The sequence below is a fragment of the Pectinophora gossypiella genome, unplaced genomic scaffold (genome assembly GCF_024362695.1).
Source record: "Pectinophora gossypiella unplaced genomic scaffold, ilPecGoss1.1 Pgos_32, whole genome shotgun sequence".
In the NCBI taxonomy this organism is placed as follows: Eukaryota; Metazoa; Arthropoda; class Insecta; order Lepidoptera; family Gelechiidae; genus Pectinophora; species Pectinophora gossypiella.
Window position 1 is genome coordinate 194,717 of NW_026063242.1, and position 20,765 is coordinate 215,481.

Genomic DNA, 20,765 nt, shown 5'->3' on the forward strand with positions numbered 1-20,765 from the left:
CCCATATCTACCATCTCACTTAATTTTTCCTCCATTCGCGACATATATGCATAAGGAATTGGATACGAACGTTTGATAACAGGAGCATGATTAGACATTTTTGTAACATGTTCATAACAGTTCGCGGAAGTAGAATGTTGTTGAAGTTCGCTGTGTGGTACAGAACTTGATTGCCTGTTGATGTCGTCAAGTTTTCGTAGAAATTCAGTTGCTTCCAGAATTGATGTGCTTCGGCTCGTGACCGATGCATACTGAACTTCGCTCGGAAAATGATGCATGATGTCTCTGATGAGTTGTCTTTCTTGAATTGGATAGGTTAACATTTGTCTTGTCCGCACAACGTACTGAAATGGCTCGGCATTGTTGTTTTAGTACTATCCCAGGTATTATGTACTATTTGTCTTCTCAAATTATTCTGTTCTGACTCACCCCAATAAGTATCCAAAAAGTCCCTTTTGAAATCTTCTAGTTGAACCCATCTGTCTCTGTATATTCATGCCTTATCGCCGCCTATAAAGTGACCTAAGAAGCTAGTAAACAGCTTAATCGCGACGACAGAACAGTTATGATAACAATTATGCACTTACTAGACTTTCACGTTGATTATGATATCTTCATTCATCTGTTCCCAGTTCAGCCAGGTTAACATAGATTCTGCTTCGCTTATCGGTCTGATATCGTTACCTGTTAACATAAATTATAATATGATTCCTTCTGCATGGAATCACCAAATACCTCTGTCTATCTTGAGAAACACAATAATTATAAGTTACTTTGTCTATCTTGCAATTCGTGGTCACCACATAGCGTGGTATGTCTAACACAATGTAGACTGGCTTCGGACAACACCCACTCCACCTGATATATCAATATCGGCGGACAATGCCATGACCCGGTCGAACAGAAACCGCAATGGAGTCCATATTGAACAACTTACAATAGATCCAAAGGCTCACCTGTATAACACCAACACCACATGTGAGATACAAGTTGGCTGTATACCACGTTACAGCCTGAGACAGTCATCTTCCCCGGGGGAAACCCAATGATGAACATTGGGTGAACCACATTTATAATAAGCATTGCAAATAAGTCCTGCATACAAGCACCGACAGATCCATACATCTACCTCCAGTGTATGTCTCTTAGACAAAGTAACATCTAGGGATATAGCACCAATAAGAACCATGGAGTAATAAACTACTAAGAAACTATTCTAAGGTACTTAGCTTTCAATACATATCTGGACTCCCTTTTTCAACACATATTAATTTCACATCTCAAAATTATATCTTCACGTGGGAAGTTTGAACTTGTGAAAAACAGTTAGGTAACCATAGCAACTAGATAACGATATCAGAGACAACTTACCATAGACTAATCAGTATTGCTATATTACAATATGTACATCTCGCGGAAACGCCGCGACACTCCCGCCGGGAACAATTAGAGTTGTAAGGTAATCATTAAATTGTGTGTCCATTCCCTTATCTTTTGAAGGGCTCGAACCGCTGCAGTCCGTCTTGGTCTATTTATTTCAGGTTGTTGTTCCAATGATTCATTGTCCATTATTTTATCATCATCATTTATTAACTCATTAAATCTGTTATCATTCTCATTTTCATTCTCAGTCACTGCCGTTTTATTTGTCACATTCAAAATATCATAAGTTCTTTCTATGTCTTCAGCATTTGTAGTTTCATTGTTGCTGCATGTATCTATATGGATATCATCTACGTCTTCTGTCACAACATCAGGTGTATTCACTGACTGTTCCGAAGGCAACCAAATGGGTTCTGAATTCTTGGTAGTATCTTGAGGTACTGGATCATATTGTTCCTCATCTTCGGCTTCCAGAGGATACAAGTGCGCAATAGATCGCGTAAAGATAGAGTTTCCTACTTTAACTTGAGCTACTCTAACCAATCCATCAGAGCCTTTGATCAAAGAGATAATTTTCCCGACTTTCCAACCTTCACGGTTTTTATCTCCTTTGATTTGAACTATCTGGCCTTCTTGCGGATTTAACTTAGAAGTCACACGTGGTTGTTTAAGCGAGTGATTATATCTCTCACGTAGACTTGGTAAGTAGCGATTTTGAAACATTTCTTCGAACTCTTGTAGTATTGTACGAGCCTTCTTCCATCCTTTAATTAAGTTGGTCTTCGTTGATGTACCTTGTATTGGTAGTCCATTCTGCGCGGTCTCCATTATGAGACATCTGCCAGGTTGAAGAAAATCAGATGGTTTCAAAATAAACTCTAGTTCTGCATCAACAGAGGTTAAAGGTCGCGTGTTTAATACAGCTTCTATTTCTTTTACTATCGTTGACAGTTGACTATCATTCAATAGGTGTTTTTGTAGTGTTCTACGCATACAATGTTTCACTAGTCCTACTAGTCGTTCATAGAAAGCTCCAAACCAAGGCGCAAGTTCGGGTATAAATCGCCATTTTATCTTATTTTGAACACAGTATGGTTTAGACACTATGTCAGATATCAATTTGAAGTGTAAGGCATTGTCAGAAGTAATAAGTTCTGGTACTCCTCTAGTAGAACACATTCGCCTAAAAGCGGATAGTCCTTCTTCAGCTGATAAATCTTGCACAACTTCTAAGTGTATAGCTCTAACTGCAAGGCATGTAAATAGACATATCCATCTTTTGCTGGTACCTGTCTCTGTTTTGACCAATACAGGTCCTAAATAATCTACTCCAGTAAACGTAAAGGCTTTGCTATAATTAACCCTTTCATATGGCAACGCAGGTGTGGGTGGTAGTTTGAAGGGTCCACCGCCATGCTTCGAACAACGTGGACATTTCTTTAAGATCTTCAAAACTTGTCTCTTGCCTTGCGGTATCCAGTAGGTTTGCCGAATTATACTTAGTGTATGACTAGCACCAACGTGGTAGTTCCTTTCATGTGTGTCTTTGATTACTTTATTAGTAAAGTTACAATCCTTAGGTATTATCATAGGATACCTCTTATCAAATGACCAGTTGGCATTCCTAAACCTGCCCTTGCATCGTAAGATACCATCTACATCTTTGAACAATCCAAGGTTACGACTGAGACTTGTTTCTTTACCGTTCACTTCCTCTTTAAAATATTCTGACTGTATTTTTCTAATTTCTTCCAGTGTATTATGTGAGTCAGTTTCTATTCCTCGTTCCATTAACTGGTGGTCGTCATGAGAGTTATCTTCATTCTCTACAACCATTGACTCAGAGATCTTATCTTGAACATCATCAGTACTCGTCAGATCCTCCCCAATCAAAAAAATTGTATCACTCCTTGTATGTGTAGGCCAAGTATTCGGATCTTGAAGTAGAAAGTCTGGTCCTGTTAACCACTTTCTTCCGTCTTCGATAGAATTCGTTGGTCTAGTAGCTGCATCAGCAGGATTAAGTTCTGACGGTACGTATCTGACAATCAAGTTTTTATTACGTTTTATCTCTTCGATCCTCCTTGACACAAATGGAGTCAATAGCTTATTCGAATTGAACCAATCAATGACAATCTGACTATCAGTCCATAGCACTTGCTTGCTTACATTCAAATTAATGAATTTAGTTACATATCGTATCAGACGACTTCCAATTAATGCTCCAAGTAACTCCAGACGTGGTATTTTCAAATGTTCTTGATCTTTGATTAGCACGAGACGAGATTTGCCAATCACAAAACTCTTCTCATCTTCTCCAACTACATAAACCACTGCTGCATAAGCTCTGGTTAAAGAGTCCGTAAAGCAATGTATTTCACAGTCGTTACTCTGCGCATTTTTCAGGTAACATCTATCTAGACTTACTTCCTCAATTTCATTCAAATGTTGTTTGATGTCAACCCATTTATCAACAATATCTTTGGGTAATGGTGAGTCCCATTTTATTTTCATTTTCCATAAATCTTGTAAAAGTAATTTTGCTGATAGAAGTGCTGGTACGGCATAGCCACATGGATCATACACAGATGCAACGCTTTTTAGGATACCTCTCTTAGTATTTGTGTTATCCTTTGCACATGTTTTGATGTGAAGTGTATCATCTTCTAGGTGCCAGTTTAAACCCAGTATTTTAACTATTTGATTTGAAGAAATATCTGGAACTTGTCGCATAAAATCTTTTGAATTAGAACTCCAATCTCTCAAGTTCATAGAAATCTGTTGAAATGTTTCCTTAGAGACACGATATAGTTCCAAAGCCTTTTCTGTGTCATTTGTTCCGGTAATGACATTATCCACATATATGTGATCTGCTAGATTTCTTACGTTCTCGTTGTCAGAGCTTGACAAATGGTGTTTTATAGTGGCATTTAGTATAAATGGACTTGAAATAACTCCAAACGGAACTCTACAAAATCTATACTGTATTATTAGCGATGGCCAGCTTTATTATTTAAAAAAAAACGAACGAGGGAGAATAGTTGGAGTTTAATTTAATAATGAATTTTAACAAAAAGAAATAAATTAAGCAATTAGAATTATTAAGCAAAATAGAATTTACATAGCCAGTAATACATAAACAACGTCTAGGAGATGTGATCGCTACGAGTGTCGAACGCAGAATGGGGCGCGCGCCGGGCGTGCGCTGCCTTTTATAGACTAGCTGTCATGTCCCCTTCCGTGTGTCCACTTTCTTCTAACACGGCCTCTCCTGACACGTGGGCGTCCTCGCCCACTCTGCTCGGCTGGTGTTCTATCTGGACGACATGTTCCATAGATGGTCCCGCGTGAGGTTGAGTTGGCTGATCATCTTCGTTATCCATAGCTGTAAGCATTATAAAATATTTGTATTAGAAATGAAATAGGTGCATATTATACTAATCGCTGTAAGCGACTACATGTAAGCGATAATGGATCCTAGCTCAACATTACGGTAGCACCTACTTAGTTTGTCTCTGGCGGAGCAGCGCTCAACGCGTACATGTACTACCACCATGCGGAGCAGCGCTCAACGCGTACACATATAACTACCATGCGGAGCAGCGCTCAACGCGTACATGTACTACCATCATGCGGAGCAGCGCTCAACGCGTACACATACAACCACCATGCGGAGCAGCGCTCAACGCGTACATGTACTACCATCATGCGGAGCAGCGCTCAACGCGTACATGTACTACCACCATGCGGAGCAGCGCTCAACGCGTACACATACAACTACCATGCGGAGCAGCGCTCAACGCGTACACATACAATCACCATGCGGAGCAGCGCTCGACGCGTACATGTACATACATACATGAGATCACGCCCATTTCCCATCGGGTTAGGCAGAGACCTAAACAACAACATAGTCGAACTCACTTTCAAAAAATGAAGCACATGACTCTGGTGTCCACTCCCCTCGCCAGGCAACCATGTGCTCAACGGCTGCCTGCGTAGTTTTGCCATACGAGTTACCCAACAAACGTAATTCGTAACGGCCGTGGGGCAGGACCTTAGTAACTCTATACGGGCCTCGCATCCCAGAGTCCAGCTTGCCTGTCATCTGCGAATGTTTATTAACGAAAACCATATCATTGACATTAAACGATCGGGTGATCTTGCGACCGCTATTTACACGTAAGTCCTGTGTTTGTCTGTTTTGCTCCAGTAGGTCGGAAGCCCGCTGGCGTTGAAGTTCGCGTATTGCCTCTCGATTTGGATGCGTGTCTTCAATAGCAATGTCACGAATAACGGACCTGATTATAGGGGTTGCGCCCTCTATACCCACAAGTAATTGAAGGGGTGAAGTTTGCGTAGTTTTGTGTTTAGTGCAATTCAAAGTAAGTTGCAATCGCCAAAGAGACTCTGACCATTGACTGTTTTCATTGGAGGCCTCAATACGTAACATATTTAACAAAGTCCGGCAATAGCGCTCTACCTGTCCGTTTTCCCTGTGCATTTCGGGTGTTATGAAATGCGTTTGACACCCCATGTCGGTTACCCATTTTTGAAACGTTAAACTTTCGAACATGCGCCCCCTGTCACAAACTATAAGTTTAGGAGAACCGAATAAGGAGATCGCATTCGTAAATATTTTTTTCAACTCAGCAGAGTCCTGCTTTTTCATTGCATATAAAAGACAGTACTTAGAGTATGCGTCAACAAGTATAAGGGTATGTTTAAATCCCTTCGAGTCGGGCAATGGGCCTAAAACATCCACATGTACCGTATTAAATGGGATTTCGGGTTTGCGCCAGGAGGAAATAGGTTGGTGTGGTGCTCTAGGTACCTTCTTTGAAGAGAGACATATAATACAATGGCCTATGTACTTTTTTACGAAGGTACGAAGTCCAGGGAACCAGAAATGCTGTAAAATGAGGTCAGCGGTTTTGTCTTGCCCGATATGATTGTGTTGATCATGAAACAGTCTAAGTAAACTCAAACGCTGACCTTTGGGTATATAACAGAGCAATTTGGGGTCTTCGCCGGTGGGAGTGTATTTATAATAGAGCATTTCATTACGTACAACATAGCGTGACGAGTCTAGCTCATTGTTATTTACTTTGTCGATGAGAACGCGAGTTTCCTCGTCGGCAGACTGTGCAATCTGAGCCCAATTTCTAGGCCTCGTAATCTGACGGACGTCCACGGGATTCCGACTCAAAAAGTCTGCGTGTTGCATAAGAACACCCTTCCGATATTCCATATTAAAATTAAAATCCTGCATATACATCCACCACCTCGCGACACGTGGGATGAGATCTTTTTTCCGCTCCGTTAATTTTAACGCGTTACAGTCGGTTATTATTTTGAAAGGAATACCTAACACATAATGACGGAAATGTTGAAGTGATTTTACGACGGCAAGCGTTTCGAGCTCGTATGAGTGGTATCGAGGTTCGGCACCCTGCGTGGTCTTACTAAAGTAGGCGACCACCCGCCGCCTCTTCCCTGGGTGCTCCTGAATGAGGACCGCACCATAACCGATAGAACTCGCGTCGGTATGTAACTCGGTTGGCAATGACGGGTCGAAAACGGCTAGCACGGGCTCGTTTGTTAAACACTCTATTAAATATCGACGTGCATTTTCTTGGTCCTTGCCCCATCTAAACGCTACCCCTTTCCTAGTCAGTAGAGCAATTGGCGCTGTCTTCGTGGCATAATTGGGAATGTACCGACGAAAATAGCCAGCCAACCCTAGCAGTTGCCGGATTTGTTTCACGTTCGTGGGCACGGGGGAGTCAATCAGAGCTTTTATTTTTAAGTCGCTCGGTTTAACCTGACCCTGTGAGATCTTACGACCTAGGTACTCTACCTCCGTGGCTACGAAAGTACTTTTTCGCAAGTTTATCGAGAAACCCGCTGACGTTAATATGAGGAGGGCCTCGTGAAGTGTTTTTAGGGCCTCATCTACCGAATCGCCTAACAAAATTACATCGTCGACGTATACCAGAGCTCGTCCTTGCTCAATCAACGGCTTAAGAGTAGTGGTAATGATACGCTGATACACAACGGGGGCATTACACAGGCCGAAAGGCATTTTTAAATACTCGTAATGCCCTTCGGGCGTCACGAAGCCAGTTTTCGGGATAGAGTCGCTGTCTAGTGCTATCTGATGGAATCCCGAAGCCATATCTAAACAACTGAAATATTTGCTTTTTCCTAAGCGGTCGATATGGTCTTCGATTAACGGCAATGGATAGCGATCTTTGACCGTTATTGCATTAAGTGCCCGATAGTCCACACATAATCGATCCTTGCCATCCTTTTTCTTTACAAGAATAATGGGACTGGCGTATGGAGATTCGGATTCACGTACGATTCCCTTGTTAAGCAAGTCCTGTATTATTTCACGAACTTTCAGTTTCTCATCGGCAGAAAGTTTATAAGGCCGATAATGTACAGGCGTGTCGCTTTTCAATTCGATGTGCATGCTACCTGTAGTAACAGTGGTCAGTGCAGTACCTTCTACCAAGTTATCTTTAAATTCAGAAATTATATTTAATAGCTTGCACCGATCAGCACCCTGAAGGGGCGTTTTTACAGGTAACTGCTCATCTGGCCGTACGAGCAAAACGGGCGCCTGATGAGTACGTCCGGTCACACGTGTTATACGTTGCTCATTGTTTACGCGTATATACGCCACGCCGTCACGATTTAACACGTCGGTTCCGATTAAAACAGGCACGTTTATACAACCTACCGGCACAACAAGTAAGTCTACCTCTAACGAGATATCCGTAAATTCTACAACGAGAGTAACATAGCTCGTACATTCGATGTTTTGATTACCTATCCCTCGCAGAACTTGATGGGTCGGTATACGCGCACAACTAAAGTGATTGACAACCGATTCTGAAATCAGTGATACACGCGAGCCGCTATCTATGAGTACATCCGTAGGTATGCCCTGCACGACTGCAGTGGTCACATCCCTGTCCCTCGGAGAGCCTTCTAACTCGCGACAGAAATTAACGTTATTTTTGTTACGCTCCTGCGATCGTTGTTTAGGTTTAGTCGATAAATGCCATATTCTGGAAATGACACACTAGTCTTAAAACGACAAATTCTATAAATGACAAAATCTGAAAACGCCACATTCTATTAATGACTTATTCTGCAAAAGACAGATTCTGGAAATGTCATATTCTATTATTGACAAATTCTACAAATGACACATTAACGTGAAATGTAGGTTCATGCGGATATGGTGCTAAATAACAAGTCATTCAATACTTAAAATATTATTATTTCTTGTTTAATCACTATAACTTAAATTTTACACAAATAAATCAGAAAAATAAACAAAATTAGACAGCCTCCGTGGTCTAGTGGTTAGAGCGTTAGGCTCACGATCTGGAGGTCCGGGTTCGATTCCTGATGGGGACATTGTCGAAATCACTTTGTGAGACTGTCCTTTGTTTGGTAAGGACTTTTCAGGCTTGAATCACCCGAAAAAGTAAGATGATTCCGTGCTTCGGAGGGCACGTTAAGCCGTTGGTCCCGGCTATTAGCCGTAAAAAAAACACCTCCACCAACCCGCATTGGAGCAGCGTGGTGGAGTATGCTCCATACCCCCTCCGGTTGATTGAGGGGAGGCCTGTGCCCAGCAGTGGGACGTATAATATAGGCTGTTTATGTAAACAGAATGTAGTAATTCTTTTTTTAATTGTCAAAAATCTTTAGATATTAAATCACAAAAGTAACAATGATTCATGATTAATTTACTTACTGAAAAAAAATGGCATTCTAAAGAAGGAGTTGCAGGTATATACCTAGTTTTTTTCAAAAAGTGTTCAACGCTGATCTGTCCTCTGTTTAATTGCTTTAATAGCCTTGCATATTTTTTATCAAACTGTATGTATTTATTTCTCCTATTTTTTCGTTGACTTTCGAATAAATTATTTTTTATTTTTTTTATAATCAAAAAAGAATTACTACATTCTGTTTACATAAACAGCCTGTATGTATACGTCCCACTGCTGGGCACAGGCCTCCCCTCAATCAACCGGAGGGGGTATGGAGCATACTCCACCACGCTGCTCCAATGCGGGTTGGTGGAGGTGTTTTTTTTACGGCTAATAGCCGGGACCAACGGCTTAACGTGCCCTCCGAAGCACGGAATCATCTTACTTTTTCGGGTGATTCAAGCCTGAAAAGTCCTTACCAAACAAAGGACAGTCTCACAAAGTGATTTCGACAATGTCCCCATCAGGAATCGAACCCGGACCTCCAGATCGTGAGCCTAACGCTCTAACCACTAGACCACGGAGGCTGTCTAATTTTGTTTATTTTTCTGATTTATTTGTGTAAAATTTAAGTTATAGTGATTAAACAAGAAATAATAATATTTTAAGTATTGAATGACTTGTTATTTAGCACCATATCCGCATGAACCTACATTTCACGTTAATGTGGCATTTGTAGAATTTGTCAATAATAGAATATGACATTTCCAGAATCTGTCTTTTGCAGAATAAGTCATTAATAGAATGTGGCGTTTTCAGATTTTGTCATTTATAGAATTTGTCGTTTTAAGACTAGTGTGTCATTTCCAGAATATGGCATTTATCGACTAAACCGTTGTTTAGCAAAACAATCTATGACGTCATGACCGGATTTTTTGCAAAACGTACACTTAACGGATTGTGATTGGTTTGTTTTCCTACTATTATTAGCCGGAAAGTCGACTTTTGGTCGTTTTGGACAGGCTATTTGAATATGGCCAGTCATTCCGCACGTAAAGCATTTTATCTCACGTGACGGAGTTTTATTTGTATAACCGCGCTTTCTCGCGTTACTTTCCAAGTGCCTACTACGAGACGGACGCACAGAATCACGGGACACACTGGCTTTGGGTTTGGTATATAAGGAAAAAAACTCGACAAGATCCTTTGGTTGTAATCGAGCATTGGTCGCTGCAGCTCGAATCTGAGGGTCGGTAATTCCACGCACGATAATTGCAACTATCAAGTCGTCACTTAAACCTTTCACTATATTTAAACGTAACAATGAACGTCTAGCAAAATCAGAGTACGTAGTATAACCATCAGAATTCGTGCTCATGACATCGTATAAAATGTTAGCGACATCGATCCGGCGGGAGCACAACGGTTTAAATTCCAATTTGAAATTTGTCCAAGTTCGATCACTAGTGATCCACTCGTTCAACCACACACGTGCTTCACCCCGTAAACAGTTTGCTATTCTAGCGAGGCACTCACTATCGTCCCAACAGTTAATCTCGCGGGCTCTCTCAACCTCCTCGCACCATGAGTCGATGTCGTTAACACTTGGATCAAAATTCGAAATGTAATAATGGTTGGATCTTACTTTAGTCAATGTGTTCAGTGCTCCAATGATCCTGTCCGTCACGTCTAGGGCGGCGGAGGTGCTCGCCACAGAGTCGTCCACCACGATCGAAGGGGTCAGCAGCGGCACGGGCGTGCTGGCATCTGCCAGCGCAAGCGGGCGGGCGCCGGCGGCGCGCGCTGTGTCAGCACGTGCAAGCTCCGGTGATGGGGCCACGTGGTCGTTGCACGTGGAGTTTTCTAGCGCGTTGATTCGCGCCAGAATCACACCTAGTTGTTCACGAATGTCCCTATTGGGATCCGAAACCTCGGTTTCCGGCCTAACCCTACCTCTTCTGCGTCGAGGACGATCGGCCATTATTTACAAAGAATTAAAAATATGAAAGATCACGCTGTTCGCTCTATCCAAAGGCAAGATAAGCTATGGAGCCTATCCCACTTCTGATATTAGCGATGGCCAGCTTTATTATTTAAAAAAAAACAACCGAGGGAGAATAGTTGGAGTTTAATTTAATAATGAATTTTAACAAAAAGAAATAAATTAAGCAATTAGAATTATTAAGCAAAATAGAATTTACATAGCCAGTAATACATAAACAACGTCTAGGAGATGTGATCGCTACGAGTGTCGAACGCAGAATGGGGCGCGCGCCGGGCGTGCGCTGCCTTTTATAGACTAGCTGTCATGTCCCCTTCCGTGTGTCCACTTTCTTCTAACAGTATTATATTGTCATCGGTTGGTTCTTTGTTAGGGTCTTTGATCCACAGGAATCTGGTTACGTCTCTATCTTCTGCTTGAAGGCCTACTTGAAGAAAGGCCTTTTCAACATCAGCCGACATAGCCACCTTGTTTGACCTGAAGCTAATGATCAAACCAGTGAGGTCTCCTATCATTGATGGTCCTCTGTACAAACACTCGTTCAAGCTCTTTTCGCCATTAATTTTTGCGGAGGCGTCGTAGACTATGCGGCCTCGTTTTCCGTTTTGGTGTACCATATGATGTGGTAAATAATGTACAGGATGAGTTGTTTTATTAGAAGCTAAAGGTTCGACAGCTTCTATAACTTTGGCATCCAACTGCTCCTTGAGGATCTCATAGTAGGTATCAAGGGTCTCAGTATCCGATCGTTTCAATAAACTTTTTAATCTACCAATTGCGAGACCATAATTCGATGGAAGTTCGGGAGGGTAGTGCATCCAAGGCCATTTTACTTGGTATCTTCCATCTTCAAACTGGGCAGTTTTATTGAAATGATGAACTGCTTCCTCTTCCAGTGTGGACTTTGGTGAATCGGTAATCCCTATCGACTCTAAATCCCATAAGAGTTTTATGTTTCCACTTTCTAACGGTAGATCAGGTGGATCCAGTTTAACTTCACACGAAGATTGGAAATATGTCAGTACCGACAGTTGTTCACTTAACTTGTTCGGTATTTTACCAGAAAGAATCCAACCAAATTCAGAATCAACCAAGTACAAGCCTTCCTTGATGCACATCTTCTTTGTAGATATGATGGTGAAATAGTAGTCATTTCCGAGTAGAATGTCGATGCGGTCTGATAATGAACCATCATCAGCGAGTGGATATTTTTCTTGGGTACTCGAGTCCAGTAATTCCTTGTCAGGCTGTGAAACACCGTGCGATATTGAAGGTACAACATTGGCGTAAAAGGTTTTAATTGATTTGTCTCGTGTAACGATTGCCAATTTAACTAGAGGGCTTTCCAGTTCGTGAGGTTTCTGAGATCCAAATGTAAATATCGCCAAATTATTTTCCTCTACAACTTGAAGATTCAGCTCTTCAGCGATCCCTCGAGTGACGTAACTTCGTTGGCTACCACAATCGAGCAAAATCCGACAGGTCTTAAGAATATCACGACCTTGAACCGCAGCTACCGCCGTCTGCAATACCGTAGATCCATCTCTCATATGCAGTACGCTCGTATTCTCTTTTACTTTGTTTTGAAGTCTCTTCGGACATAATGCTTTATTATGGAAACCAAACCGTCCACAAGATTGGAAATTTTTCTTTTTATTGCAGTCACGTACTAAGTGACCAGTTTTAAAACAGCTAAAACATCTATTTCTGGCTTTTAATTTTGCTTTCCTTTCATCAATTGCAGTAACTTTATTACATTCACCTTTGTGATCTCCATCACAAAATACACATGACCATTTCTCCTTTTTGCCTCCATGAAATTTATTATTTCTTTCTCCATTAGAATCGAATTTCCTTTGAATTCCAAGAAGACGAACTAGGATTCGCAGTGTTCCATTGCCTCTTATAGTGATTTGTTCCATTAGAGTTATAATTTGTTCTTGGATTATTGGCCTCGTTCACATGTAATGTTTCCACCGTATATGGTGATGTCTCGTTTGAAGTATTCACTTGAGTAACTCTGTTCGCTTCTTCCTTCGCTGATATTACTATGGAGAGTTGTTTTAATATCTCTTCTATCGAGTTTGTTGCCTCAGCATCCAATCTCATTTTGATTTCGTAAATAATATCAGTAGGAAATTTTTCCATAATAAGGTATTGAATCTGATTGCTATTAGTATTTTCCTTCATAGACTGAAGTATTCTAAGGTGCCTTGAGACTTCGTCTAAGGTTTGTCGACTCTCTTGTATATTTCCAGCTCTTTTAATCATGGTAAGTGCTTTATGGTGAGCATATATGATCTCACTGTCTTTCCCATATCTTGCTTTTAAGGTATCAACTGCAAGTTTATAACTACGGTTTGTTGTATCAAATCCATCTACAAGTCTTGCCGCATCTCCCTTGAGTGAGCTCTTGAGATAAAGCAGCTTGTCCACATCATTTAAATTTCTTCGTCTTATATTAGACGTGAACTGATCCCAAAATGAATGCCATTCGAGCAGATTTCCGCTGAATTCGGGTAATTTCAAATCCGGTAACTTGCTATAACTTGATGATTTATTAACTTCTGTCGAGGTTGAAGGTTGATCCGCTTGAATTTTCAGCTTGGCGTCCAACTCTGCCAAGACTTCTTCTCCTTGTAGTTGATAAGTAGTGAAATCTGATATCTCATCAGGGTCAGGGTTATTGCATATTTTGAAATAGTTATATAGTTCACATGTAAAGCGTGACAATATGGCTGTAAGTTTAGTTTTTATAATTTGTGCCTTTTCTAGATTATGCTGATCTATTGAGATCTTACAAAGGCAGTGACCTTGATCAGTTAAGTTCCTTATTTCTTGGACAAATTTGGATAACCTGTTTATCAGTATTTCTTCCATTGTTAGACATGAATTCCTGAAAACAAGTTCAACAGTGCACCAATGTACAGAACATATTATACATTGATGTAATGTACAAACACATACACAAAGGAAAAACCTATAAGGTAATTATTTAATTAAATATCTATACTGTCACATAAACATCAATAACAAATTATAGTATTCAATAGTACTTAACTTTAAAGTACTCTTATCAGTAGATAAGATTAAAGTATTAATAAGAAGTATTTTGCTAATAACTTCCCCTTAACATGAATTAATCCATACATTTGCATACATTCTAAAGTTTGGTAGGTATTTTACTTTAAAACATTTACTTCATACTCTGCCTACCCTCTTAGTAATACATCACGTAATATATGTAGAATAGCGTCATAAAATTACTATCCCACTGATACATACATAAAGTTAACTTTTCGTGTGTGTTCGAGATGTTTCTGCCATATTAGAAACAATGTTTCACATACCTTATATCCGTTTTGGTAACAATCAGTAGGTAGGTAGGTATATTTGCCGCGTACCCACAGCTGCAATCGAGCTGGATCAGTATTCGACTATCCACTCATAACCGCTTATTATAAGTTTCCAATAAACTGCGGTGTTCACCTGTTAATAATAACGTAAAACATTGTAGACTATGACCGTTTTTCTTACAAAGATTCCCGACAAAATCATAATTATTTCAGTCGATTCTGTATAACTTGTTTACACTGAACGGAATCAAGTCAACTAGAAATCTAATTCAATACATACTTATTGAATATACACAACTTATCGAAATTACACTATTATCTTCAAACTAAAAGATATTTCTTTTCACGTAGATCGACCTAAACTTTCAATTGTTTTTCAAAACAAATGAAGTTAGCTTTGTTCGTAAGTATCAAGACTTCGTTATCATATAAGAAAAGTAAAAAATCTCAAAATTAGCAAGCGAAAACTAATAAAATGATTTACAATAATACTCACCAGTGTATGACACACAAAATTAATCACTTTAAATAAGTTGACACTAATTATTAACAAATTTTATAGAATTTTTCACTTCCAACACCTCCGTATAGAAACCACAAAGGGCAAAAATAAAAATGTCCGCCATTGCTCTTATGTTGGTAAACCTGCGGTCAGCCGAGAAAATGTCTGATGGATATTTTCTTTTTAAATATTACCTACGTTACAAACACGTAATAATCTTAAACTTAAATTAGCTTAAAATTAATAACAATATTTACTCTTAATAATACCTGCTAATTTCAGAGATAAAGATATTCATAGTCGTACATACTTTCAGTGGAACATTCGCCATGTTGGTAATAAGCACGTTCCCGCAAACCGTTCTTATTCCGGTACATTTTGATTTCTGACAAATATTTGGAATTAAATATATATGTGTGACTTAATTCCAAACATAGTATAAAAATACTAATAACAATATTAACATCAAGCATATCATGGGACGGACCTTATTAGCTAGTTAGCTAAGAAATAGTTGTTCACGTACTATTTCAGTTTGTTTAGTTACTTGACCTGGCAACAGATGGCGTTATGAGTCACAACTTTCAATTATTTTATAAAAAATTTAAAGTTTTCAGTAATGTCAGTGCATAATTGTATCATATTCATTTCGGATTCAACCCAATATATCTAAACATAAACTATCCCAGCATCTCCACCAAATATCGCCGCCTATAAAGTGACCTAAGAAGCTAGTAAACAGCTTAATCGCGACGACAGAACAGTTATGATAACAATTATGCACTTACTAGACTTTCACGTTGATTATGATATCTTCATTCATCTGTTCCCAGTTCAGCCAGGTTAACATAGATTCTGCTTCGCTTATCGGTCTGATATCGTTACCTGTTAACATAAATTATAATATGATTCCTTCTGCATGGAATCACCAAATACCTCTGTCTATCTTGAGAAACACAATAATTATAAGTTACTTTGTCTATCTTGCAATTCGTGGTCACCACATAGCGTGGTATGTCTAACACAATGTAGACTGGCTTCGGACAACACCCACTCCACCTGATATATCAATATCGGCGGACAATGCCATGACCCGGTCGAACACAAACCGCAATGGAGTCCATATTGAACAACTTACAATAGATCCAAAGGCTCACCTGTATAACACCAACACCACATGTGAGATACAAGTTGGCTGTATACCACGTTACAGCCTGAGACAGTCATCTTCCCCGGGGGAAACCCAATGATGAACATTGGGTGAACCACATTTATAATAAGCATTGCAAATAAGTCCTGCATACAAGCACCGACAGATCCATACATCTACCTCCAGTGTATGTCTCTTAGACAAAGTAACATCTAGGGATATAGCACCAATAAGAACCATGGAGTAATAAACTACTAAGAAACTATTCTAAGGTACTTAGCTTTCAATACATATCTGGACTCCCTTTTTCAACACATATTAATTTCACATCTCAAAATTATATCTTCACGTGGGAAGTTTGAACTTGTGAAAAACAGTTAGGTAACCATAGCAACTAGATAACGATATCAGAGACAACTTACCATAGACTAATCAGTATTGCTATATTACAATATGTACATCTCGCGGAAACGCCGCGACATGCCTAGTTCCTAGTTTCTCCCTCTAAACATTCTATAATAAGATCGATAACATACCTACCCTGCGCCTGGTGGAATCTTCTTCAAATACGCCATTAAATCTTCGATGATGTTTATTCTTAGAAGGGAATTTTGGCTTTTCAGGTAAGAGTTGGCTCATCGGGTAGTAAATTGGTGCAACGGTAGGATGTACAACTAAGGGCGTGGATGTTGAGTAACTAGCAACAGTTTCTTGAGGATGTGGTTCTGATAATTCAGTAGACGATCCCGCCGACGACGTAGCTTTTATTTGCTGTTCAAGTTTTCCGATCTTAGCGTTGATTGTGTTCATAGCACGTTGCATCATCAATTGATATATTTATTTAATCACGTTGACATTCCGTAATAATTGACATTGAATGTTATCAATTTAAATAATTGTAATATTGTATATTAATTTCTTTGACATTATTTTGTTAATTATGTCGTTCATTGTAATAATTATTGTAATCATTTATGATTATCTCATTTCTTGTAAGATTTTGCATGCCATACACTTGGTGGATCATGAGATCCTTATACATAAATTGTGACCATCTTGTAACAACCATGTATCCAAGCAAATGAAATTATTCTATTCTATTCTATCATTCGTGAGATTTTTTTTATGGGATTAGTTTTAGGTTTTGAGGGGGCGGCACTAGGAGTAGCAGCTTCTACCACATTAATATTTTCGCGCGCTTGGGTAGCTCTAGACTTCTTCACTTCTTGTGTTTTGTACGTGCGTGATACGTATTGTTGTGTGCCAGTTTTAATGAACTTTGATTGTCTGAATGTATGGTGATGGGACACAATGTGGCGAAGATTTTATGTAGAGAGTTTTGAGGTAAATCGCCTCTTAGCAAGCTTCTGCTAGAGCCATATACTCCGCCTCTGTAGTAGAAAGCGCGACTGTACGCTGCTTGCTTGCTTCCCATGATATTGGTGCAGCACACAAAATAAAGGTAAATGAACGTTGGTATATTATGTTATTAACAGCCTCCGACATCAAGTTCCGGGTTCGATTCCCGATGGGGACATTATCGAAATCACTTTGTGAGACTGTCCTTTGTTTGGTAACGACTTTCCAGGCTTGAATCACCTGATTTTCCGAAAAAGTAATATGTTTCCGAGCTTCGGAGGGCACGTTAAGCCGTTGGTCCCGGCTATTAGCCGTAAAAACACCTCCACTAACCCGCATTGGAGCAGCGTGGTGGAGTATGCTCCATACCGGCATCAACGTAACCGGCTGGGTATGGCTGAGCTTTAGGTCATTGTACTGTATTGTTTTTTTACAATACAAAAATCACTTTAATGCACCAAAAAATATCTTACCTGGCTTTTTATCCGATTTAGCGACTCCTATTGCTAAATCACGACGTTTAAAACACTCGCCATCCTGACTCGACGTCGGTGAAGGCGGTGCACGGGATGGGGTTGCTAAAAATAATAAAGAAATATATTACATGAGAATATCGGCGGCGCAATTATTAGTTACGTGGAGCGGTAGTGAGTATTTTGTAATTATTTAATTCTTTAATTTTTGTACCCGGAAGTATTCCACGCAAAATTATTATTTTTACGTCACTCTAGCGAAATAAACCACATTGCGTCAACTATAAACAAACATTATGACGCAGTTGTTTATAATCGACTAAAATATCGATTACTTGAAAATAGTCGCCTCGACTCCCGAGTAGAATTTCGCGCGGATGTTCTTCTCCAAAAGCGTAGACGGAAGATGAGTCATCGCGACCAATCATTCAAAGTTAACGAGTGGCGACGAGGTCGGCGCAGGCGCATGGCCAAGGTACCTGACTCACGCTGTCATTCACACGCTAACAAACGACTTGGCATTTTCATTCAAAAAAACATTAAATATTTTTATGAATTTTCCGACAGGAATTTCCACTCCATATAAATTCAGAATCATGGTCTGAATCATCGCCCTCAGTATTTGTTACGGTATCACTAACACCCATACCTATTTGTAAGGCTACCTTTATGTACTTTTAAAGGGTGTAAGTGAGATCGTAACGAATACAGAGAGGAATGATTCAGCTCATCATTCTGAGTTAACATCAAGTGGAATTTTGAAGTAAAGAATTTAATAATAAGTATAATTTTCTATTCAATGTACCATTTCTTTATTATTATTTTTTATGTATTTTTGTACGCCTTCATGCAGGCCGAACATATCACAACATTGTAATTAGAATAATTCTACCACCTTTTTGTATTTTATGTGTTCTCGCAAATAGTAGAATTGAAAATAATTTAAAAAAATATGAATTTTGCGACGGAAAATCCCTCTTGATATAAACTCAGAACCATGGTCTGAATCATTCCCCTCAATATTCGTAACGATGTCACTACCACCCTGTATGTATCATATGTGTACAAGAGAACTTGCAAATTACCTTCTGGTTACGTATTTTTAACCACTCTACGAAAGATTTTGTTTTGTTGTGATTATATCTACAATTCAGATGTTATCGTTTGTATCCTCGAATTCTACTTATTTATTTATAATTTCTTTACTTACCTTTTCAATTAGACTCGTGTATTTAATTATCAGTTAAAATTCATATTTCCTTCTGCATAAGTTTTTTGTAAATTGTAGTACTTAGTTTTGCAGGCGAGTGTATATTTGAATCGTGAATATAGCATATTATACAAACTCATGATATTGATTAGTTTTTTTAAACTATTTTCATTTCCATACTTTGGCGGCGGAAAATTCCACTTAATATCAATTCTCAATTATCCCTCAAAGTTTTCGTTACGATGTCACTAACATCCTGTTTTGTAAGCATTATAACGCATCTCCCGAAACTCAGGCAAGAAGTATTTGTGATAGAAAACATACACATGTAATTTGTACATTTGACACCTGTATTGTTTTTTACAATACAAAAATCACTTTAATGCACCAAAAAATATCTTACCTGGCTTTTTATCCGATTTAGCGACTCCTATTGGTAAATCACGACGTTTAAAGCACTCGCCATCCTGACTCGACGTCGGTGAAGGCGGTGCACGGGATGGGGTTGCTAAAAATAATAAAGAAATATATTAGATGAGAATATCGGCGGCGCAATTATTAGTTACGTGGAGCGGTAGTGAGTATTTTGTGAGTATAAATAAAACATTAAATATTTTCATGAATTTTCCCACAGGAATTTCCACTTGATATAAACTCAGAATCATGGTCTGAATCATCCCCCTCAGTATTTGTTACGGTATCACTAACACCCATACCTATTTGTAAGGCTACCTTTATGTACTTGTAAGGGGTGTAAGTGAGAAGTGGGGTGGAAGGTGAACTACCTCCTAGTGGTCCACCCTGGGCAACGGCATCACCTGACTCCCCAGTCAGTGATGTCGGCTGAATGATCCCCCCTGCAGAGTGGTAGGGCCCGTAAGGGACCGCCTGGCTTGCGACCACCCTCTCACTAAAGTCCGGCGCCAAGTAGCTTGCTGCGTTCCGTCGCGTGTGTGAGAGTGCCAGTGCCTTTGGGGGTTGTGTCGGTGTTAGTTGAGTCGATTTAAACCGGTCTCTGGCTCCTCAGTAATGCCGTATCGGGTAGCTCAAACTGGAGGGTAGCGGGATCCGAAGCACGGTCTTGCCGTTGGCCGACCGCAGTTAGTTGGGGGCCCAAGTAGCACGCTAGCCACGTGCGAAAGGCTGCCCCGCCAGCTTGCGTAAAATCCCGAAATGCTCCACCGTGCTAGTTGGCGACTAGATGGGAGGACCCGGTGAGCATCTTCGGGGGGGTTCGGGCGTCCCCGCAGTCTCCATTTGAGTTTCCCACTGGTCGGTTGAGCTGATGAATGCTAGTCGTGGTTATAAAGTCGACACCTCGACACCGTCTTATATCACCAGAAAAAACCAATAATGAAACACACAAACAAGAAGAATAAGGTTTCTCAACGGCTGCACCTCCTCCCATTTAAAGTGCACCTGACGAATATCCGTGGATTGCACTCAAATATCGACCCGGTCCATCACCACCTGGAGACCGCAAAGCCGCATCTATTCTTCATAACGGAGACCAAAATTACGACACCTGCAGACGTGGCATATCTCAACTACCCGAGCTACACACTTGAGCATAAGTTCAAAAAACAAGCCGGGGTCT

General features: G+C 40.0%; 2 protein-coding genes and 1 long non-coding RNA gene across 3 annotated transcripts; all 3 read right to left on the reverse strand.

Annotated features, from left to right (window-relative positions):
* Nucleotides 1-520: 520 nt before the first annotated feature.
* LOC126380962 (uncharacterized) lies at nucleotides 521-20,425 on the reverse strand. Its single transcript, XM_050030528.1, has 4 exons — nucleotides 20,380-20,425; nucleotides 19,572-19,676; nucleotides 17,959-18,063; nucleotides 521-684 (listed from the first exon to the last, which is right to left on the reverse strand). Exons 1-4 carry the CDS (start codon nucleotides 20,423-20,425, stop codon nucleotides 587-589), a joined length of 354 nt encoding a protein of 117 aa, XP_049886485.1. The 3' UTR covers nucleotides 521-586.
* On the reverse strand, nucleotides 4,430-5,868 carry LOC126380942 (uncharacterized). The gene is made up of 2 exons (XM_050030520.1): nucleotides 5,308-5,868; nucleotides 4,430-4,768 (listed from the first exon to the last, which is right to left on the reverse strand). Exons 1-2 carry the CDS (start codon nucleotides 5,834-5,836, stop codon nucleotides 4,596-4,598), a joined length of 702 nt encoding a protein of 233 aa, XP_049886477.1. The 5' UTR covers nucleotides 5,837-5,868; the 3' UTR covers nucleotides 4,430-4,595.
* LOC126380959 (uncharacterized) lies at nucleotides 13,306-15,053 on the reverse strand. Its single transcript, XR_007568603.1, has 3 exons — nucleotides 14,971-15,053; nucleotides 14,469-14,607; nucleotides 13,306-14,014 (listed from the first exon to the last, which is right to left on the reverse strand). It is a non-coding gene; the product is annotated as an uncharacterized LOC126380959 (long non-coding RNA).
* Nucleotides 20,426-20,765: the final 340 nt, after the last annotated feature.

Bases quoted from the DNA above. Each gene is read 5' to 3' on its own strand.
- LOC126380962 (XM_050030528.1), bottom strand. From the start codon at position 20,425: ATGGAGACTGCGGGGACGCCCGAACCCCCCCGAAGATGCTCACCGG. The intron at 18,064-19,571 runs GTAAGATATTTT...TATTATTTTTAG, and splicing joins TAAATCGGATAAAAAGCCAG to CAACCCCATCCCGTGCACCG. The intron at 685-17,958 runs GTAAGATATTTT...TTATGTTAACAG, and splicing joins TAAATCGGATAAAAAGCCAG to GTAACGATATCAGACCGATA.
- LOC126380942 (XM_050030520.1), bottom strand. From the start codon at position 5,836: ATGTTACGTATTGAGGCCTCCAATGAAAACAGTCAATGGTCAGAGTCT. The intron at 4,769-5,307 runs GTGAGTTCGACT...TAATGCTTACAG, and splicing joins ATGTGCTTCATTTTTTGAAA to CTATGGATAACGAAGATGAT.